Source organism: Polyodon spathula, chromosome 1 (assembly GCF_017654505.1).
Source record: "Polyodon spathula isolate WHYD16114869_AA chromosome 1, ASM1765450v1, whole genome shotgun sequence".
NCBI classification, from domain to species: domain Eukaryota; kingdom Metazoa; phylum Chordata; class Actinopteri; order Acipenseriformes; family Polyodontidae; genus Polyodon; species Polyodon spathula.
In genome coordinates this window covers 53,529,263-53,547,842 of record NC_054534.1, presented here as the reverse complement: position 1 = coordinate 53,547,842, position 18,580 = coordinate 53,529,263, and the positions used below count along the sequence as shown (strand labels likewise).

The window sequence follows — 18,580 nt, the reverse complement described above, 5'->3', positions numbered from 1 at the left end:
CAGCTCCCACCACCACCTCTCGAGGGTCAGCTCCCACCACCACCTCTCGAGGGTCAGCTCCCATCACCACCTCTCGAGGGTCAGCCCCCATCACCACCTCTCGAGGGTCAGCCCCCCCCACCACCTCTCGAGGGTCAGCCCCCCCCACCACCTCTCGAGGGTCAGCCCCCCCCACCACCTCTCGAGGGTCAGCCCCCACCACCACCTCTCGAGGGTCAGCCCCCACCACCACCTCTCGAGGGTCAGCCCCCACCACCACCTCTCGAGGGTCAGCTCCCACCACCACCTCTCGAGGGTCAGCTCCCACCACCACCTCTCGAGGGTCAGCTCCCCCTACCACCTCTCGAGGGTCAGCTCCCCCTACCACCTCTCGAGGGTCAGCTCCCACCACCACCTCTCGAGGGTCAGCTCCCACCACCACCTCTCGAGGGTCAGCCCCCACCACCACCTCTCGAGGGTCAGCTCCCCCTACCACCTCTCGAGGGTCAGCTCCCCCTACCACCTCTCGAGGGTCAGCTCCCATCACCACCTCTCGAGGGTCAGCTCCCATCACCACCTCTCGAGGGTCAGCTCCCATCACCACCTCTCGAGGGTCAGCTCCAATCACCACCTCTTGAGGATCAGCTCCTCGAGGGTCAGCCCCCCCCACCACCTCTCGAGGGTCAGCCCCCATCCACCACCTCTTCAGCTCCCCCTACCACCTCTCGAAAAGATGGTCAGCTCCCCCTATCCCTCTCGAGGGACATTCCAACTGTGGTCTAAAAGGAACCAGAAGCTAAGTAGAGTAGAGAACACAGCACTTTCAGATGCTCAGGGATAACAGTTCCTAGACTGATGCAGGAATCTAGCTATTAGGTCTAGGATGACCTGCAGAGTGAGACGATAATGCTTTAGCAGGGTCAGCTCCCACGGCATCCCAAACAAAGTGACCCTGGGATTGAATATGCAGGGTCTTCTTCGTCTTGCTCCTCTGAACATGTTCCTGTCTCTCCTTAATAACAGCCAAATGTTGCAGCATCAGGAAGTACCACAGTAGCCATTATCAAGCCAATGACCAGTCTCTCGAGGTGTGTACTTTTATACAGCTCTTAAGCCGGGGACACACTGCCCGATGCCATCATCGCATCTCTCTGGCGGAGATTGCATTGCAAAAAAACACCTCTGAGAGAGGGCATCACACACTGCACCGATTGAAATCAGCAGGAAGGGTCAGCTCCCATCACCACCTTCTGGTCATTGACCTGCCTCTCGATGCATAAAGTACAGTGGCACCGCCTCTCGAGGGTCAGCTCCCATCACCGCCTCTCGAGAGTCAGCCCCCATCACCACCTCTCGAGGGTCAGCCCCCATCACCACCTCTCGAGGGTCAGCTCCCCCTACCACCTCTCGAGGGTCAGCTCCCATCACCACCTCTCGAGGGTCAGCCCCCCTCACCACCTCTCGAGGGTCAGCCCCCATCACCACCTCTCGAGGGTCAGCTCCCATCACCACCTCTCGAGGGTCAGCTCCCATCACCACCTCTCGAGGGTCAGCTCCCATCACCACCTCTCGAGGGTCAGCCCCCATCACCACCTCTCGAGGGTCAGCTCCCCCCACCACCTCTCGAGGGTCAGCTCCCATCACCACCTCTCGAGGGTCAGCTCCCACCACCACCTCTCGAGGGTCAGCCCCCATCACCACCTCTCGAGGGTCAGCCCCCATCACCACCTCTCGAGGGTCAGCCCCCATCACCACCTCTCGAGGGTCAGCCCCCATCACCACCTCTCGAGGGTCAGCCCCCACCACCACCTCTCGAGGGTCAGCCCCCATCACCACCTCTCGAGGGTCAGCCCCCATCACCACCTCTCGAGGGTCAGCCCCCATCACCACCTCTCGAGGGTCAGCTCCCACCACCACCTCTCGAGGGTCAGCCCCCATCACCACCTCTCGAGGGTCAGCCCCCATCACCACCTCTCGAGGGTCAGCTCCCCCCACCACCTCTCGAGGGTCAGCTCCCACTCACCACCTCTCGAGGGTCAGCTCCCATCACCACCTCTCGAGGGTCAGCTCCCCCTCACCACCTCTCGAGGGTCAGCTCCCATCACCACCTCTCGAGGGTCAGCCCCCATCACCACCTCTCGAGGGTCAGCTCCCCCTACCACCTCTCGAGGGTCAGCTCCCCCATCACCACCTCTCGAGGGTCAGCTCCCATCACCACCTCTCGAGGGTCAGCTCCCATCACCACCTCTCGAGGGTTAGCTCCCCCTACCACCTCTCGAGGGTCAGCTCCCATCACCACCTCTCGAGGGTCAGCTCCCCCTACCACCTCTCGAGGGTCATCTCCCTCTACCACCTCTCGAGGGTCATCTCCCCCTACCACCTCTCGAGGGTCATCTCTCCCTACCACCTCTCGAGGGTCATCTCCCCCTACCACCTCTCGAGGGTCAGCTCCCCCTACCACCTCTTGAGGGTCAGCTCCCATCACCGCCTCTTGAGGGTCAGCTCCCATCACCACCTCTCGAGGGTCAGCTCCAATCACCACCTCTTGAGGATCAGCTCCTTAGGAAATTATATGTATTGGCCTGTCCTTTTTAGCAAGACATTTATAAATTTGCCTAACACTCTGGAAAAGATGGATTGGGCTATCCCTCTGGACATTCCAACTGTGGTCTAAAAGGAACCAGAAGCTAAGTAGAGTAGAGAACACAGCACTTTCAGATGCTCAGGGATAACAGTTCCTAGACTGATGCAGGAATCTAGCTATTAGGTCTAGGATGACCTGCGGAGTGAGACGATAACGTTTTAGCACCGCATCCTACGGCATCCCAAACAAAGTGACCCTGGGATTGAATATGCAGGGTCTTCTTCGTCTTGCCCTCCGAACATGTTCCTGTCTCTCCTTAATAACAGCCAAATGTTGCAGCATCAGGAAGTACCACAGTAGCCATTATGAAGCCAATGACAAGTCTCTGGAGGTGTGTACTTTTATACAGCTCTTAAGCCGGGGACACACTGCCCGATGCGATCATCGCATCTCTCTGGCGGAGATTGCATTGCAAAAAAACACCTCTGAGAGAGGGCATCACACACTGCCCGATTGAAATAGCAGGAAGACACAATTTGTGATTTTGTTCTGGTGATTGACCTGCCCTGGATGCATAAAGTACAGAGGCAATGGGTCAAATCAATAACAATAGGCAAATACATAAGGCTAAGACAGTACTATCTACAATTTTGGCTAGATGGTGGTGTCTTTATTTAGGGAAATCATGTTTGCCACTTGTCTACAGCCCTTTTGCGCTTTAAAAAGGACCCTTGTTTGCTAAAACAAAGAAAACAGAAAAGTGATTGAGAGTGATGAGAAATATTTTTTTTTGCAAAGAATGAAAATGGAGTAGCTCTCTGCAAACATGCAGTAAGTTTGAGTGTGAAATGACTATCCAAAGCTTAAATGCCCAGGGCACGGGCAATAATAATAATAATATTAATAATTTTAATAATATTAATAATAATAATAATAATCTAGTTCTCTCAATTCCACAGTGCGTTCAATAAGATACAGTGCTTATCGAAATGCTTGTCTTCTGGATTAAATTGTTTATTCAACTTTTACTCTGATTGTTAAGAAGGTGCTCAGTTCCATTTGTGCACTGTTCAGTGAACTGCAGGTGAAATGCAAATGCACTAACTGTCTTCTATCACACTACCCTCCCTTATTTTTTTTACACATCGAAATAGTGTGCACAATTTTTCTTGTTAGACTGAAAATCCCATTTTCTGTCTCCTTCAGGAGAGCTTCAGCAGATGGACAAAGTTTCCGCTCTTCAGTGGATGAAGAGCCAGCACATTTGCGAACCAAGTCCCAGTCAATCGATTATGACTCTGACGACGACTATGAAAAGGTAAGCACATATTGTTTGTTTTATTTACAGTGCTCTGGCAAATTCATTTAGTAAGAACTATGGTGTTCTCACAAAAGTCTTGCAAGAGATCATTTCAGCAGCCTTTTTTTATCAGCAGGTGAATGGGTCATTTCATGTGTCTTTTTTTTTCTCTTGCAGGTGCAATTACCTGACTCTGTTTTTGTAAGTACGACAGAAACAAGTGAGGTTGAAAGGTAAATTCTATACATATTCTATACATTTTTACTAACATTTTACAACCTGTGCAATACTGAGCCTTAAAGCAGGGAGAACATGTTTAAACATCTCACTGTTGACATTCTGTGTTGTCCCCTCAATAAAAGAGTGCTGCTCAAAACTGACTCAATATGAGGGTGATGTTGAGTACTATTTCTTGACTATTGCTCAAATAAAAATTAATTTACTTTCATTTATACAGTATATCCCTAAGTAGCAGAGATTCTAATTTTCTAAGATATATTTTTTTTTAGTTTGATATTTTACACTATATGTATAGCAGCGTGAATCATTCTTTCTTTTTAGAATTCAGGGGTTTTTTTATTTTATTTTTGATTTAAAATACATTTAATAACATTTTTAGAAGCAACAGTATTTATTTTGCTGAATATGTTTTTGTATTAGATAATAAAAAACACAGCAAAATTAAGACAAGATTGTCCTCTGGTGGTACATTAAGGGATGACATACTGTATGCTTTACTTCTACTGGCTGAAATTTCTTTATGATTATAGGTTATTTAAAGAAAGCGATCCAAGTGGTAATCCACAGGATGGATTGTTCTGTATAAGGAATTCAGCAACCAGGACAACACAGGTACAGTTATGTTAATATTTGTGTATTTTTTGTGCACTATATATTAAATTTATTACAACAGGGCTATTCACCCGTCGCCATGGTTTCTCCAATAAAGGGTCGTCCCGCAGCTGCTTGCAATGGAGTCCATCTGGATACTTGTAACTACGCGCCCCTCTTAATATGGTTACCTTCCGGTTTCCACCTATCATCAAGGCGGTCCCTCTAGGAGACAGTGTACCGCTGTCCTTACACAGCATCCTTTCCTGTTGGGAGGGAGATTTGCAACATCGATTCTTTCTGTCTCTATTACATATCTCACCCCTTAGAGTGATGCCGAAGGAACACTGGGCTAATTTTACATTCCCTAAAGGTCCTCCTTCCCTGAAAAAAAAATCTGCATTTTGATACTCCTTACCCGCACAGTTTCACAGTATAGTGGAAGGGTTGCAGCACCAGATACCATGAGTTATCGTGGTGTTATTGTCCTTCAGCGTGTGTAACCACCTTAAAGGAGCATGATCAGTGATGAGAGAGAAAGAACGACCAAACAAGTAATAGCGAAGCATATGAGTAGCCCATTTGATGGCTAAACACTCCTTCTCAATGACGGAGTAGTTAATCTCCCTAGGAGCCATTTTCTTGCTCAAATAAATAATAGGGTGTTCTACCCCATCAACTTGCTGGGACAGAACCACCCCCAGACCAATGTGGGAGGCATCGGTCTGAAGGATGAACTCTTTGCTGAAATCTGGTGAAATCAGAACGGGGGCTTGTCAAAGTCGCTTCTTAATCATATCAAATGCCTCCTGACACTGCCCTGTCCATTTAACTAATTTTGGAGCAGCCTTTCAGGTGAGATTTACCAGGGGGTTGACCATGGTGGCATACTCGGGGATAAAACGGCGATAATAGCCAGCTAACCCCAGTAGTGATCTCACCTGTGACTTGGTTCTCGGGATTGCCGTCTCCACCAGCACCTGGACTTTGGAGGCGATCTGCTTTACCTGACCATTACCCATAATGTAGCCAAGATATTGGGTCTCTTGTTTGCCAAATGCACACTTTCCCAGCTTGGCTGTTAGCCCTGCCTCCCTTAGGGACTGTAGGATGGCTGAAAGTCTAATAATATTCTCCTCCCAGGTGGAGCTAAAAATCACCACATCATCAATGTATGTGGCTACGTACTGACGGGCGGGGGCCAAGACCTGATCCATTAGTCTCTGAAAGATGGCGGGGGCTCCATGCAACCTGAAGGGCATGGTCCAGAAATGGAACTAGCCATCTGGGGTAGAGAAAGCAGTTTTCTCTCTCGAGCTCTGACTGAGTGGAATCTGCCAGTATCCCTTCGTCAGATCCAGGGTCGAGATTAACTGCGCCTTACCCAGACGGTCAAGGAGTTCATCCACTCTGGGCATTGGATACGCATCGAACTTGGAGATGGCATTAACCTTTCGAAAGTCTAAACAGAACCGAGTGGAGCCGTCCTTCTTGCTCACCATCACAATCGGGCTGCACCACTCGCTCCGGGTAGGCTGAATGACTCCAAGCCCGAGCATATCCTCCACCTCCTTGTGAACAGGCCCCCTGCGACTCTTCAGGATCTAGTACGGTCTTTCCCAAATCCTGACACATGGTGGAGTAATAATGGCATGTGAAATAGCATTCATTCTGCCGGGCAAGTCAGAAAAACATCATTAAACCTTTCCACTAACTGGTAGAGCTTTCTGATCCGGACGTAACTGTTCCCCCATCGGAATAGCTGGTAGACTGAAGGTGGGACCAAAATCCTCTTCGTAACTGTCACCAGCTATAAATAGGGCCTCCCTTTCATTCCAGGATTTTAGCAAGTTGTACTGTTGTTGTACTGCTGCTCCTGGTGATGCTGAGCTAGTTTTAGATTTTCTTGCGCCAAACGACAAACCAATTCCAGGCGGTCTGAGCTCTGAGGCACCTCTCTCACTGCAAACATCAGGTAGGGCAGTAGCTTAGCCCAATGTTTCTGCTCTTCATTGACAAACCGTTTCAGCATCTGTTTTAAAGTCTGATTAAAATGTTCCACCAAATCGCCCGTCTGCGATTGATAAACGGAGGTTTGAATTGACTTAATTTGCAATAATTTGTATAATTCTTTTAAACACTGACATAAAGTTTGTTCCGTGATCAGTGAGGATTTCTTTTGGAATCCCTACTCTCACTATAATATGTACTAGCTCTCGAGCAATTACTGCAGCACTAGTGGATCTCAATGGTACTGCCTCTGGATATCTGGTCGCGTAGTCCACCAGTACTAAAATATACGTATATCCAAAGTCAGACTGGCTCAATGGATCCACTATATCCATAGCAATGCGTTCAAAGGGAACTGAGATCAGGGGCCGTGGGACCAGCGGGGCCGGGCCAACCCTCCCCGGCGCGACTTGCTGGCATTCCGGACACTCCGCTACATATTGCGTCACCTCACTAAAAACTCCCATCCAATAAAACCAAGCCAATATTCGTTCCCGAGTCTTATCGCTACCTAAATGGCCCGAACATGGGAGATCGTGAGCCAACCGCATGATCTCGCGTCGAAAAGACTGGGGAACAAGCAATTGTGTTACAATCTGACTTGTGCTCGTGGCTTGGGATACTCTATACAGTAAGTGCCTGACAATAATGTAGTGAGGATATGTTAGCAGCCAGTTATCCTCTACATCTTTCCCCTCAATAGACCGAACCTGCCCCCAGATGTGTGCCAGTGAAGGGTCGTTCTTTTGCTCCTACGCTAGGTCCACATCTTGGTCCCAGAATTTCGGGATATCGAGCGGAGCTAAAGTAGCTTCAGCACTGGGGGCTTCGGTAATCTGCCCCTGCAGGTCACACTGAGTTCTGATCCCCTTTCCCTTACATTTGACTGATTCTAAAGTTTCCCCCACCAAACCCCAGCCTTGTTTCATTAACATTCCTTCCCATTTTTCAACCCTTCACTCTCTTTTTGTTTTTCTTGGGCGAAATCGGGAATGGAACAAATCAGTGTGCAGCAGAAAAATATCCCCAATAGTTTCCCCCGCTGCTCCCTAGGTCTTACCAGAGACTGGCTTTACCGTTTTATTAATCATAGTATCAAAATGTGGCCAGTCTCGACCCAAAATAACTGGAGATGGCAACTTTTCAGCCACAGCCACGATTACGCGGTGGGTATGACATCCAATCGTTAAATCTAATTTAGTGAGGGGATAGTCCTTGTTATCCCCATGGATACAGGAAATGACCACAACCCCACGTGACCACCAAGGTACCCCATCTTGTTGGAGGCAGGGGCAGATGTAGTAACCACTGGTGGGGTGGGCAGGGCATCCTTGAACCCTTCAGCCAATCTGACTGCATTCAGTGGGGTGGGACGGAGGCGGCTGACCCAGTTCTGGGTGTCTGACCCCAGCACCTTTATGAACTGCTCAATCGCTATGAGCTCTGTAATCTTTTCAGCATTGTTGGTGCCGGGGCAGAGCCACCGGGTCACGTGGTCCGCAAGTTGCGCCACCATGCACGGTCACAGTCCTGGTGGTCGTTGGTATTCACGGAACTGGTGACGGTGTATCTCCTCCGTGATATCTAGTCGCTGGAGAATGGTCTGCTTCACCAGGTCGTAGAAGGGGGGGGGGGGGGGGGGCTTGGTAGGCTGCCTGGGCTTCCCCGATCAAACTGGGTCCCAGCTGGGTAGCCCACCACTCCCGAAGCCACTGTGCTGCAGTGCCTGCCTCCCAAAGGCTACCAGATAGGCCTCAGGATTATTCTCCAGCGACATCTTCACCACCCTTACCATTGGTTCAGTCGTCTGTTCCCTCCCCCAATTGGCTTCCAGGTGCATCCTTTCCATCATGGTTGCCATCCCCTCCTGGTGTCTTCGCTCATGTACCTCCAACATCGCTCCCAATGTGGCCGCGTCCATCCTAGATCTCACTTCTGGTCACCAACTGTGAACTGTGCGAGTAGTGTGGTGAATAAAACAATGTCCAAACAGTTCTTTTCCCCAAAAATGTCCGTGTTTTTGATAAAAGAACACAAAAAAACACCCCTCTACCAGGAATGGTATCGGGGGGAACACGGCTGGTTTGCAGTCCCAAATAATAAACACAACACTCCACAATAATCCCAAGCTCAAAAGTGTGCTCTTAATCCGTCGGGTGGGGCTGGTGTCGTGTGGTGAGGGTAGTGCTCTAGTGAAGCGGGCTGGCTCCATGGCTGCAGCTGCTGGCTCTGTAATCCTCCTCTGCAGACAACAAACAAACACGTAACAAAACAAACACATATCACAACAAACGCAATCCTCCAGCCGGTAGTTTACATTCTCAGCGCAAGGCAGCGTACCGACGTAGCTGCTTCCCCTTTGTACCCATACACTCCTCCCTGCAAACAACCCGTCGCCATGATTTCTCCAATAGAGGGTCGTCCCGCAGCTGCTTGCAATGCAGTCGTTCCGGGTACTTGCAGCTACGCACCCCTCCTAATATGGTTACCTTTTCCACCAACCATCAAGGCAGTCCATCTAGGAGGCAGCATACTACTGTCCTTACACGGCATCCTTTCTTGTTGGGAGGGAGATTTGAAACATCGTTTCTTTCTCTCTCTGTCACAGAAGGTTAATGATTTCTTTATTCTAAACCTCTTGATTGAGTTTGAAGAGTCATTCAATTGTATTGTTCACCCCCTCCCCACCTTCTATAATTAGTTTAGTAACCCTTTTGTAAATACTTCAAAATGATGACTAATACAAGTATTTCGCACTAGATCTTGCTCTTAATTGTGCTGTAATTCTTGATATGTATTTTTTGTATACAACTATAAGTCGCCCTGGGTAAGGGTGTCTGCTAATAATAATAATAATAATAATAGATCTCTGTTTTTCTTAGACTTTTTATAATAAGCTAGGGAGTGGGTCTCAAGCCTAAAGAGTTGGTGAGCATACTTTGGCAGAAGCGTACATTGCTAATATTAAAATTACATTCTGCATTTTATTTTTATCTTCATAATTATTTGCTGTTAAAAACACACACAGTGCTGTAACCTACTTTGCAAATGGTATTGTGCCATGCTGTCCTAAAGACAGTACATACCAACTTCAAGGTGACTTAAAGGAGCCAATTGCCTATTTGGTTAATTCATAGTAGGCCATGTTGCCATTAAATTGTAAATGTACTGCACTGTACACTGATCTACTTACATAGAGAGCTGATCTTCGGCAATGTCTGTATCCAAGAGTGTCTCACAAGGAACAAATGAAACCCTTGTACTTGATAAGAAATTCAATTTTTCTGTATTTCAGGTTGTGATATGATACTTGTGAGTTATTTCCATATTGCATTAACATGCTTCTTCTTATTATGAAGGTCTTAGTTGTATGGGATGTAACTACATATAAAGCAAGGAACTTCAGAATCTTTGAAAAGGTCAGTGTAAGATTCAGTATCTGGTTTTATTAACCCTTATTCTACTGGTAAAAATATCTGCAGGCTTTTAACATCTTTAGGATCTGCAGCATTTATGTTCTTGAATATAACTGAAGGACTGAATTGACTTGTTTTAAGAAAAAAGTACTGTGAGGTCTTATTTAGAAGCCACCTACATGATATTTTAATGTTTTAACCCTAGATTATGGGCCACTATAAAAACACATTTATAGATATTTAATACATAATTAATTTAAATAGGACATTCTCAGAAAAGCCTAAGACACTGTAAAAATCTGGAATAACTCTTATTGCAGCGGGAGTCTTATTTCCATCCCCGAAATGACTCATCACACACAGACTGCTGTTAATCCTAATTATGTTTGCTAGAGATTGAAATCAATTTGGTCTCAGTGTTTTGCAGATGAAAACAAACAGGACTGCTTTTAACTCGCTTTCAAGATGGTCCCAGTAGCAAACGGAAATGTGGCATTAGTTGAACTATAAATAGCAGTCTGTAACCCAGTTACCTGTAAAGACCTACCACAAAAAAAAAAAAAAATTAAAACAATAAAAACATTATTTGCTTTCCCAAACCACACAATACAAGGATAACACAGCACAATGTTACACACAGATCATACAAAAAAAAAAAAAAAAAAATGTAGAAAACCTCAAATTGATCTCATGCTAGTTCTAATTCAATCTTTCTCTGATTTAGGACTCCAAGGTCTTCCTAGAAAACGACTTGACATTCCCTTCATTAGAAGTATTGGTTGAGTACTACTACAGCCATGTTCTACCCAGCCATGATACACTCCATCTTCAGAAACCGTTTATACATCAAAATGTATTCAGTTAGCAGAGCTGAGAATTGGTGACAGTTGTCTCTGGTTCATTGAGCAAGATTTGTTTTAGAAAGAACTAAACATGAAAGAAACAAAAACTATTGGTTCCACAAATTTGTTCAAATAGGCAAATTCAGGGCTTAACATCAGCTTGCTGCAAGACTTACAGAACAAAGTTCCAGAAAGTCACAAAAAAGTCCTGGATGGATTAGCATCTACCGAGAAATGTGATGAACTCAACTACCTGTATATTGGGTCCCCCAAATAACAATAATGATAACATGTAGTGGGAAATGTGGGCGAGTACGATTGCCTATTGTAGATTTACTACCAGTATTTTGAATATGTACTGTACTAAACATTTTGAATAGATAATTTTTATTTCAATTGAAGTCTATCTCAAAGCTTTTTCTTTCAAAATGGCCGCTCTAGTGCACTGATAGTGTAAGGATTATTGTCCACATTGTCAAACAGGTAACAGCAGTAACGATCCATGATGTGATGTGAAACTGAAAGCCAGAGCACCTGTTATGTTTTTTTTTTTTTTTTTTTTTTTTTTGAACCCCGCTATTTACAGTTGAAGGGGCATTCTACTTGTGTGAAATGTTGTCTTTTGGATCAGACATTTAAAAAAAAAAAGACCTGTTTGTTTTTGTTTTTTTGTGCAGTAAATAATGCAAGGAACAATGCTGAAAATGAGTAAAGTTGTGGTGACCTTCAGTGTCCTGATTTAAATTGTGCTAGAGGTCCATAGCTCTGGCCTGGCTTAAACTACTATATGAATCTTAAACTTAAAGAGGTATCTTGTAGTTACCTTAAAATAATTGTAGCTTACACAACAATTCCATAAATCTTACCTATTTTTAATTTCCATTAGCTGCATAGGTCTCAGATATGCAGTTTTGAGTGCAGGTTCATGGAATTAGGTTAGCTCTGTGGAATTTATTTTATTATCTACAATCACTTTAATATCTGTTTGTTTTAGGGTTTTGTTTTTTTTTTTTAAATACTGGAATGTAACATCCCTTATAAAAGTTTACTATGGAAAATCTACAAGGAAATTTCACAGTCTCATGTTGACCCTATTCCCATTCTTGTACTTTGCATTTGTTTCAGTAAATAGATACAATGGGGCGATATGTTCCATTTCTCCAATTTAAAGTTAAAATCTGCCCAGTGCTTTTTGAGAGTAGCTTGTCTGGCTAAAACAATGTATACTCTGTAGTAAGTAACAAAACACATGAACAAGTCCTGTATTAAGTCTAAAATAAATGTACATGGAAAGAGCATGCATGCCTTAAATTAAACAGTACTTTTATAGATCTAAATATAATTACTGAAACTGTACATTATAATTTATAAATGTATATAGAAAGTGGTAATAGGTCTGACTAACATATTTGTTATTGCCATTAAAGTGTATGATTATTTACATATAATTGTTGGCATTGTATATAAATAAAATATATTCTTGTAATAATCTGGAATACATTATTTAAGGCTGCTACACACCAGATATGATGCGACAAGCGAAACTATGCAGTTATGCGACAAAATGAATAGAACCTATGCTTTTTCTAAATAGAATTGAATCCTATTTTTTGCCATTTATCAATTGACCAATCAGAGAACAACTTCAATGCATGTGGTCCAGCAGGGTGAAGTATCCAAAATGACACAGGAAAAATAATACTTGACATTGAAGAATACCCAGTTTTATGACAAATTTGAAAGGTAATACTGTATATGGAAGTCCATTTCGAAGGCACTGGATAAGCCTGGTGTGTGTGATTTATTGCCATATATGTAGAAATACCATCAGAGAAGACACTCATAATTACTACATCATGTTGATGAATATGTACCAGTTTTGATCCTATTTTCACTGGTCATGTCACTGAGAAAGTATCTTGTCACCCAATGAAAAATCACATTGTGTCTGGTGTGTGGTGGTCTGCCATCTATATTTGCAAACACACATTATTCACTGAAACACTGAATACCTCTTTTTGCTGCATACGATATCATGATGTGCTCTTATGGGGGTCAAGAAGAGCTACTTCCTTGTAGTGACCCCTGGGCAACGTCTCTGATGGCAAAAAGCTCTTCAAATCGAACTTACCATGCAATGCTTAATCAAAGCAATGTTGGGCTTGGTTAGTACTTGGATGGGAAACCACCTGGGAATACCGAGTGCTGTAAGCTGCATGTTAAGCTCATACGAATACATACATGTGCTCTTATATTTGCCTTATATTGCCTGTCAATATAAGGATAGGTGTAGCAAGCAGCCTAATTCACTTAAGCCATCCATGTCGTTGACCTGTGGACTCAACACAGGTCACAAGTTTTATGTCTCAACATGGACAGTAGTTCACTGAAACAACTTCACCGTTTGGCACAACTGGCAAACTCAGTTAGGGAGAGGCTTAGGACTGAATGGGAGGGAGTGTTCAAGTCAGGATTGGAGAGCATTTACAGAGCGGCCCCATGTCTCTCTGTAGCCAGTGCCATTGTATTAAATTCACTAGAAAGAGTTTCTGAATGATTCGGTGTCAATGGCAGCTGATAAGCAAAGATATTTTTGGTGTATCCATAACTCCAGTAAAGCTTTGAAATGATTGTGACAGCAATGCTAAGAAACTGATGCTATTTCATACTTCAGTATTAGGTTTCCCCTGTGGCATTCATGACAACAGCTTAACCTGCATTTTCTAGAATCACTCATCACTACTAGTGTAGACACCTACCTATGTATTTAGTTACAACTAAAAACATTCTAGACAGTCAAATGACTTGTTAACTTTCAGATTTACCATTTAAGTGCTTAGTTTAATAGGTACATTCTGTATACAAAACACTTTTAAGGGGGCTCAGTAAAAACATATCTACAGTAAACCACAATGACTGGGGTTTTAGCAAAAACCCTGTCATGCTGGTGAATTAGTGGCATGCAACACTCGACAAGGAATGAACCATGTAATTTTAAGTAACTTTTATCAAAAATAAAAAACAAACAAAAAAAACCCCGAGAAGTCCTATTATCTTGAATTATAATGGTGCAGCTTTGTTTATTAATGTATCTCTAATGTCACAAAACTACATTGCTAAACATGTTAATGCTACAAGTCTCAATATTTGTTTTATGGAAGATTTGCACTGTTAATCAAGGTAATATTGATAATAGATTTGAAGATCTCATAATGTTTGTTAGATTAGCTATTGATAAAGTATCTCCTTGAGATGCAAATGAAAAAAATTAAATAATACATAACTGACTAGATTTTACAGTCTGTATAAAACAAAACATAACACATTTCATTGTTTGTATAAGGAACACACAAAGAAATGACAGCAGGCTTTTCTGTTGTTGTTATTACACAGACAAACCTCTCTACCGGTTATGCGTGGTTTAAATCCAACATAGCTAAGGCACACAAGTTTTCTCCCCTTGACCACCCTTCACAAACAAGATTAGAAACCATGCCAAACCCAACCAACATCTCCCTTGCTAGCATGCTTTGTGCTTTAAGACTGCTATCCAATAAGGCACGTTGCTATTGAATTGCAGCTCTTAGCGCTGCCGCACCCAGTGAGCGGACAGGGAGGCGGAGCGAACTCGAGCATAGAGGAAAGAAGAGGGGGATGCTTTCAAAACAGCAGAGTTGAGGAAAAAACAGTGAAAACAACTCTGTAGTAGACAAAATCCACAATCTTGATTATAACCCACAAAGGTAAGAACCGATATTAATAAGTAGCCCGGAAGTAGTTTCCAGTAAACAGCGACGCATTTGCATGTCGTTGGTTTTATGAATATATAAAATTTAACTCACATTTTTGGGTGTTTGATCAAAATGTACTAGCAGGGATTAGCGATTTGCGGTGCAAAGGGGCGTGTGTGCGGCACTTTTTTGTATCTATTTCTGTTGTTTATTTAGTATGTTACGGGGAAATGTAGTTTGCTGTATTAATTCACGGTAAAGCTAAAGCTAGGATTTTGGGCCTTATGATGTTTCATCAGTATTTTTGTTAAGGTTGCTGCAGTTCCTTCGAGTTATGAAAAGACAATGAGAAGTGTTTTTTTTTTTTTTTTCCTGCATACGACTGGTTGCATTACTTCATATAATTACTAACGCTTATCTATTTAATGCTATGGCTAATAATTACAAATTAATACAGACACATTTATTTTCAGCAAATCTCTGTTAATCCATGTACATGCGTTGGCAGTGTGTAACAGTTAACTATTAGAATAAATTACGGCGGGCTACTGTTTTCTCTTCTGATGGCTGGTGGGGAAATGCGTTTTGGGGTGAAACAGCTTTTTGGTGAAACGCTAAGAAGATAAGAATGAAAAGTGTCAGTCAGAATAGAATACGATTTTTTTTGCTGCTGGTGGCTAAGGACCACAAGACCCCTGTTTTTTTTATTATTATTATTATTATTATTATTATTATTATTATTATTTAGTAGTGTTGTGTGACAGGCAGAATTTTTCAGTCTAGCTGTATTTATTTATTTTTGTTTTAAAATAAGCTTTTTGTGTGGTAAGGTGTACTGTATCACAGTAAAATAAAATGTTTAATCATTAAACATGAAATTAAACACCCACAAAAACAGAATCTCACGTTTTGGCGTTTATTTTGGAAACACAATTAAACTGCACACGGATTATAACACGTACATTATTTTTCTTCCAATACTTACGAATTGGATGTGCACGTTGATCAAAAACGCATTTAAATAATTGTGCTATAGGTAGGTAATTATGAACACATACAAAACGCCAAAATAGCAGTCATAAAAGGAAATGAGACAGACAGAAAAAAAAGCATTTACATTATATCTTTAATTGTTTTTGCTCAACTATGTAAGCTTTAGACACAGTAGGAAAGCTGTTTTAAACACAAATCGTGTTATTAAAATATACCTACGATGCGTGTCTCGGATTTTTCTGATGAGAAAGTGTAATGCAGGGGTGCCCAATCCTGGTCTTGGAGGGCCCGTGTCCCTCCCGGTTTTTGTTCCAACTGTACACTAAATTGCTTAATTGGTACCAATTAAGCTTCTAATAAGTGCCTGATTGGTCCAATTAAGTAATTTAGGGCACAGATGGAACAAAAGCCAAGAGGACGCCGGCATTCCAGGGATTGGGCACCCCTGGTATAGTGTGTTATTGTATGTGAATGGATTGTGCAGGTATTTGCAAACCTGAGGGAATACAGTAACAAACTTTTTTTTCTTCATTTAACCGTTAATTGATGGCTATTTTAATGTAACTGTGTGGTGCTGTCTTGCTGTGCAATTTGTTAGTCAAACGAAAGTATTTACTTGTTGATGCGCCAGTGCCTTGTATGCAAAACTTTACATGAGCCACATAACCCCGATAAGTGCTCGAGATCCCTGCTCATACCCCCCTCCCAGTTTTCCATGTTTAAGTTAATGAACAGGCACCTGATTTGGGCGGGGAGGAAATTACATCACTAATACCTCGTTTCCATGGACAGCCTGAGCCAACTCGAATAGGCTGGAGTGCGCTCGAATTGGCCTCAATTCTCCCAGAACAGGTAGCGTTTCCACACTTTTGAGTTGGGCAGGATAGACAATCGATTTTTCACAGAAATACTTGCGAGTTAAATGTTAAGACGTGAATTTACTGCAGACTTTACATATATGCCAACAGGGCCTATATGGTCAGGACAGTCCCGATTTCCTAGCCAATGTCCAGCGCCCCGATGTATCGGAAGAAAGTCCCGATATTCACACATAGACAAAATGCATTTATAGTGTACAATAGTTAGTGAAAACCACACGCTCTGCTCTTCGTGTGGCTGACACATCTGCTCATCACTAACTTACCGGTATACAAAGGTAACAACGCTTCATTCTGTATATGTTTACTGTCGTGTTGGTTGTGCCATGTTGAGGGGAGAAGTCTATTATTATTAAAGTGTTCTTTGCGTATGACCCCTCCCATGTGTATGATGCATATAACACCCCAGGGGACTAGCGTCCCACTGAAGTTTCCAAATGTTGGCAAGTATGACATTTTTGTAATAATACTTACACCATTCAAATGGTTGCATAGAGTGCTCGCAGCGAAAGTCCATAAACAAAACAACATGTTAAAATAAATTAGTTTTGCACTGTATAAAACTGAGCTGATTTTACCAGTGCTTGTAGTCTGTTAACCCGGTTTAAAATTATTTCAAAGCAAAATAACGCATTTTCGTTTTGCCTTTATATTGTTAAAGTTTTCACACATGGCAATACTGTCCTGCAATTACATGACACTGTGATCATTCCGCTGTGTTATGTTGTGAACCATAGCTAAATTTTAAAACTGAGAGACAGCAAATGCTTATTGTGAAAGTTTACCGGTATCTTAAAATTAAGAGCCATATAAGAACGATAAATGCTGTAACTGATTAGAAGGCCTTCGTTGTTGTTCTCCAAGTTTCTGCAGTAATATTGTAGATGCTACTAAGTTACTGTATGAGATACTGTTTTAGCAGACAGATTTCATTAAGTAAACCATGCATTTGAATATTTTTGGAATTAAAAATATAAATCCAAAACTAATTTAGATTTTCTCTTTGTGAACGTGCTAAGTTTAAAAAAAAAAAAAAAAAAAAATGCTAATTAAAAAAACTCAATCCCCTAATGTAGTAAATCTGCCGAATTTAATACCAGCCAAAATGTTCTGTTATATGTTAAGTTCCCGTCCCCTACAACATTTTTGATAGACATTTACCGAAGTAATTTCCTCCCAGCCCAAATTCAGACTTTAGAATTCAGGGCAGCCCAAGGAATGAAATAGGACCTGATAATTTGGGCTCCTGCTGGGTTTGTGACCAAACTCGAGTAATTTAAAAACTTGGAAACAGAGGCGTGGGGCAACTCGAGCATGTACCCGGGTAATGTAGTTCATGGAAATGTGGTAGAAGGGTCAATCAGACATGTTATAGGGGGCGGGAACATGCTGTATAACGGGGCATTGTGGCTGGTATTAAATTTGGCGGATTTGCTACCATGGGAGATTTTGACAGTTTTTAACTTGCCGTTTTTCACCAAGCACCTTCACAAAGAAAAATGTGACAGTTTTTTATTTATATTTGTAATTCCAAAAACATTCAGCTAGATGTTTACTTCATGAAATCTGTCTGTTAAAACAGTAACTCGTTCTAGCATCTACAATATCACTGCAGCAACATGGAGAACAACATAGAGGCCTTCTAATTATTTATAGTATTTGTCATTCTTATATGGCCCTTAATTTTACGGTAAGCATTTTCTATCTGTCAGTTTTAAAATTTAACTGTCATTCACAACAACAGTATTATGTAATTGTAGGACAGTATTGTCACGTGAAAACTTTAACAATGTAAAGCTGAAATGAAAATGCTTTTAATTCCCTTAGAAAACTTCAAACTGGTCAATAGACTAGCAAGCACTGGTAAAATCAGCTCAGTTTTATATGGTGCAGAATTCAATTTATTTTAACATTTTGTTTTGTTTATGGACTTTGCTCCACCTGTACTACATGTCTTCATTAATTATGGCAGCATCTACAACATATAGACAATAACAGTAAAACATTTTGTTAAAG

The 18,580-nt window shown here is 42.7% G+C and overlaps 2 protein-coding genes across 8 annotated transcripts in view; both read left to right on the top strand.

Moving 5' to 3' along the window:
• The window catches only part of LOC121319679 (SH3 domain-binding protein 2-like), a 38,451-nt gene extending 27,149 nt beyond the window's left edge, over positions 1–11,302 (top strand). The window contains exons 9-13 of the mRNA XM_041257357.1: positions 3,770–3,881; positions 4,041–4,096; positions 4,634–4,715; positions 10,064–10,123; positions 10,845–11,302. Of these exons, the coding sequence (XP_041113291.1) occupies positions 3,770–3,881; positions 4,041–4,096; positions 4,634–4,715; positions 10,064–10,123; positions 10,845–10,985 (451 nt within the window). The 3' untranslated portion in view covers positions 10,986–11,302. The remainder of the gene's footprint in view (positions 1–3,769; positions 3,882–4,040; positions 4,097–4,633; positions 4,716–10,063; positions 10,124–10,844) is intronic.
• Positions 11,303–14,553: 3,251 nt separating this feature from the next.
• LOC121319647 (alpha-adducin-like) overlaps positions 14,554–18,580 on the top strand; it is a 60,446-nt gene continuing 56,419 nt past the window's right edge. For 3 of the 7 annotated variants that reach the window (XM_041257309.1, XM_041257299.1, XM_041257280.1), the window contains exon 1: positions 14,560–14,705. The gene's annotated coding sequence lies outside the window, so the exon portion shown is untranslated. Of the gene's footprint in view, positions 14,706–18,580 lie in introns of all 7 variants that reach the window. The other 4 variants (XM_041257327.1, XM_041257345.1, XM_041257318.1 and 1 more) reach the window with 4 other exon arrangements.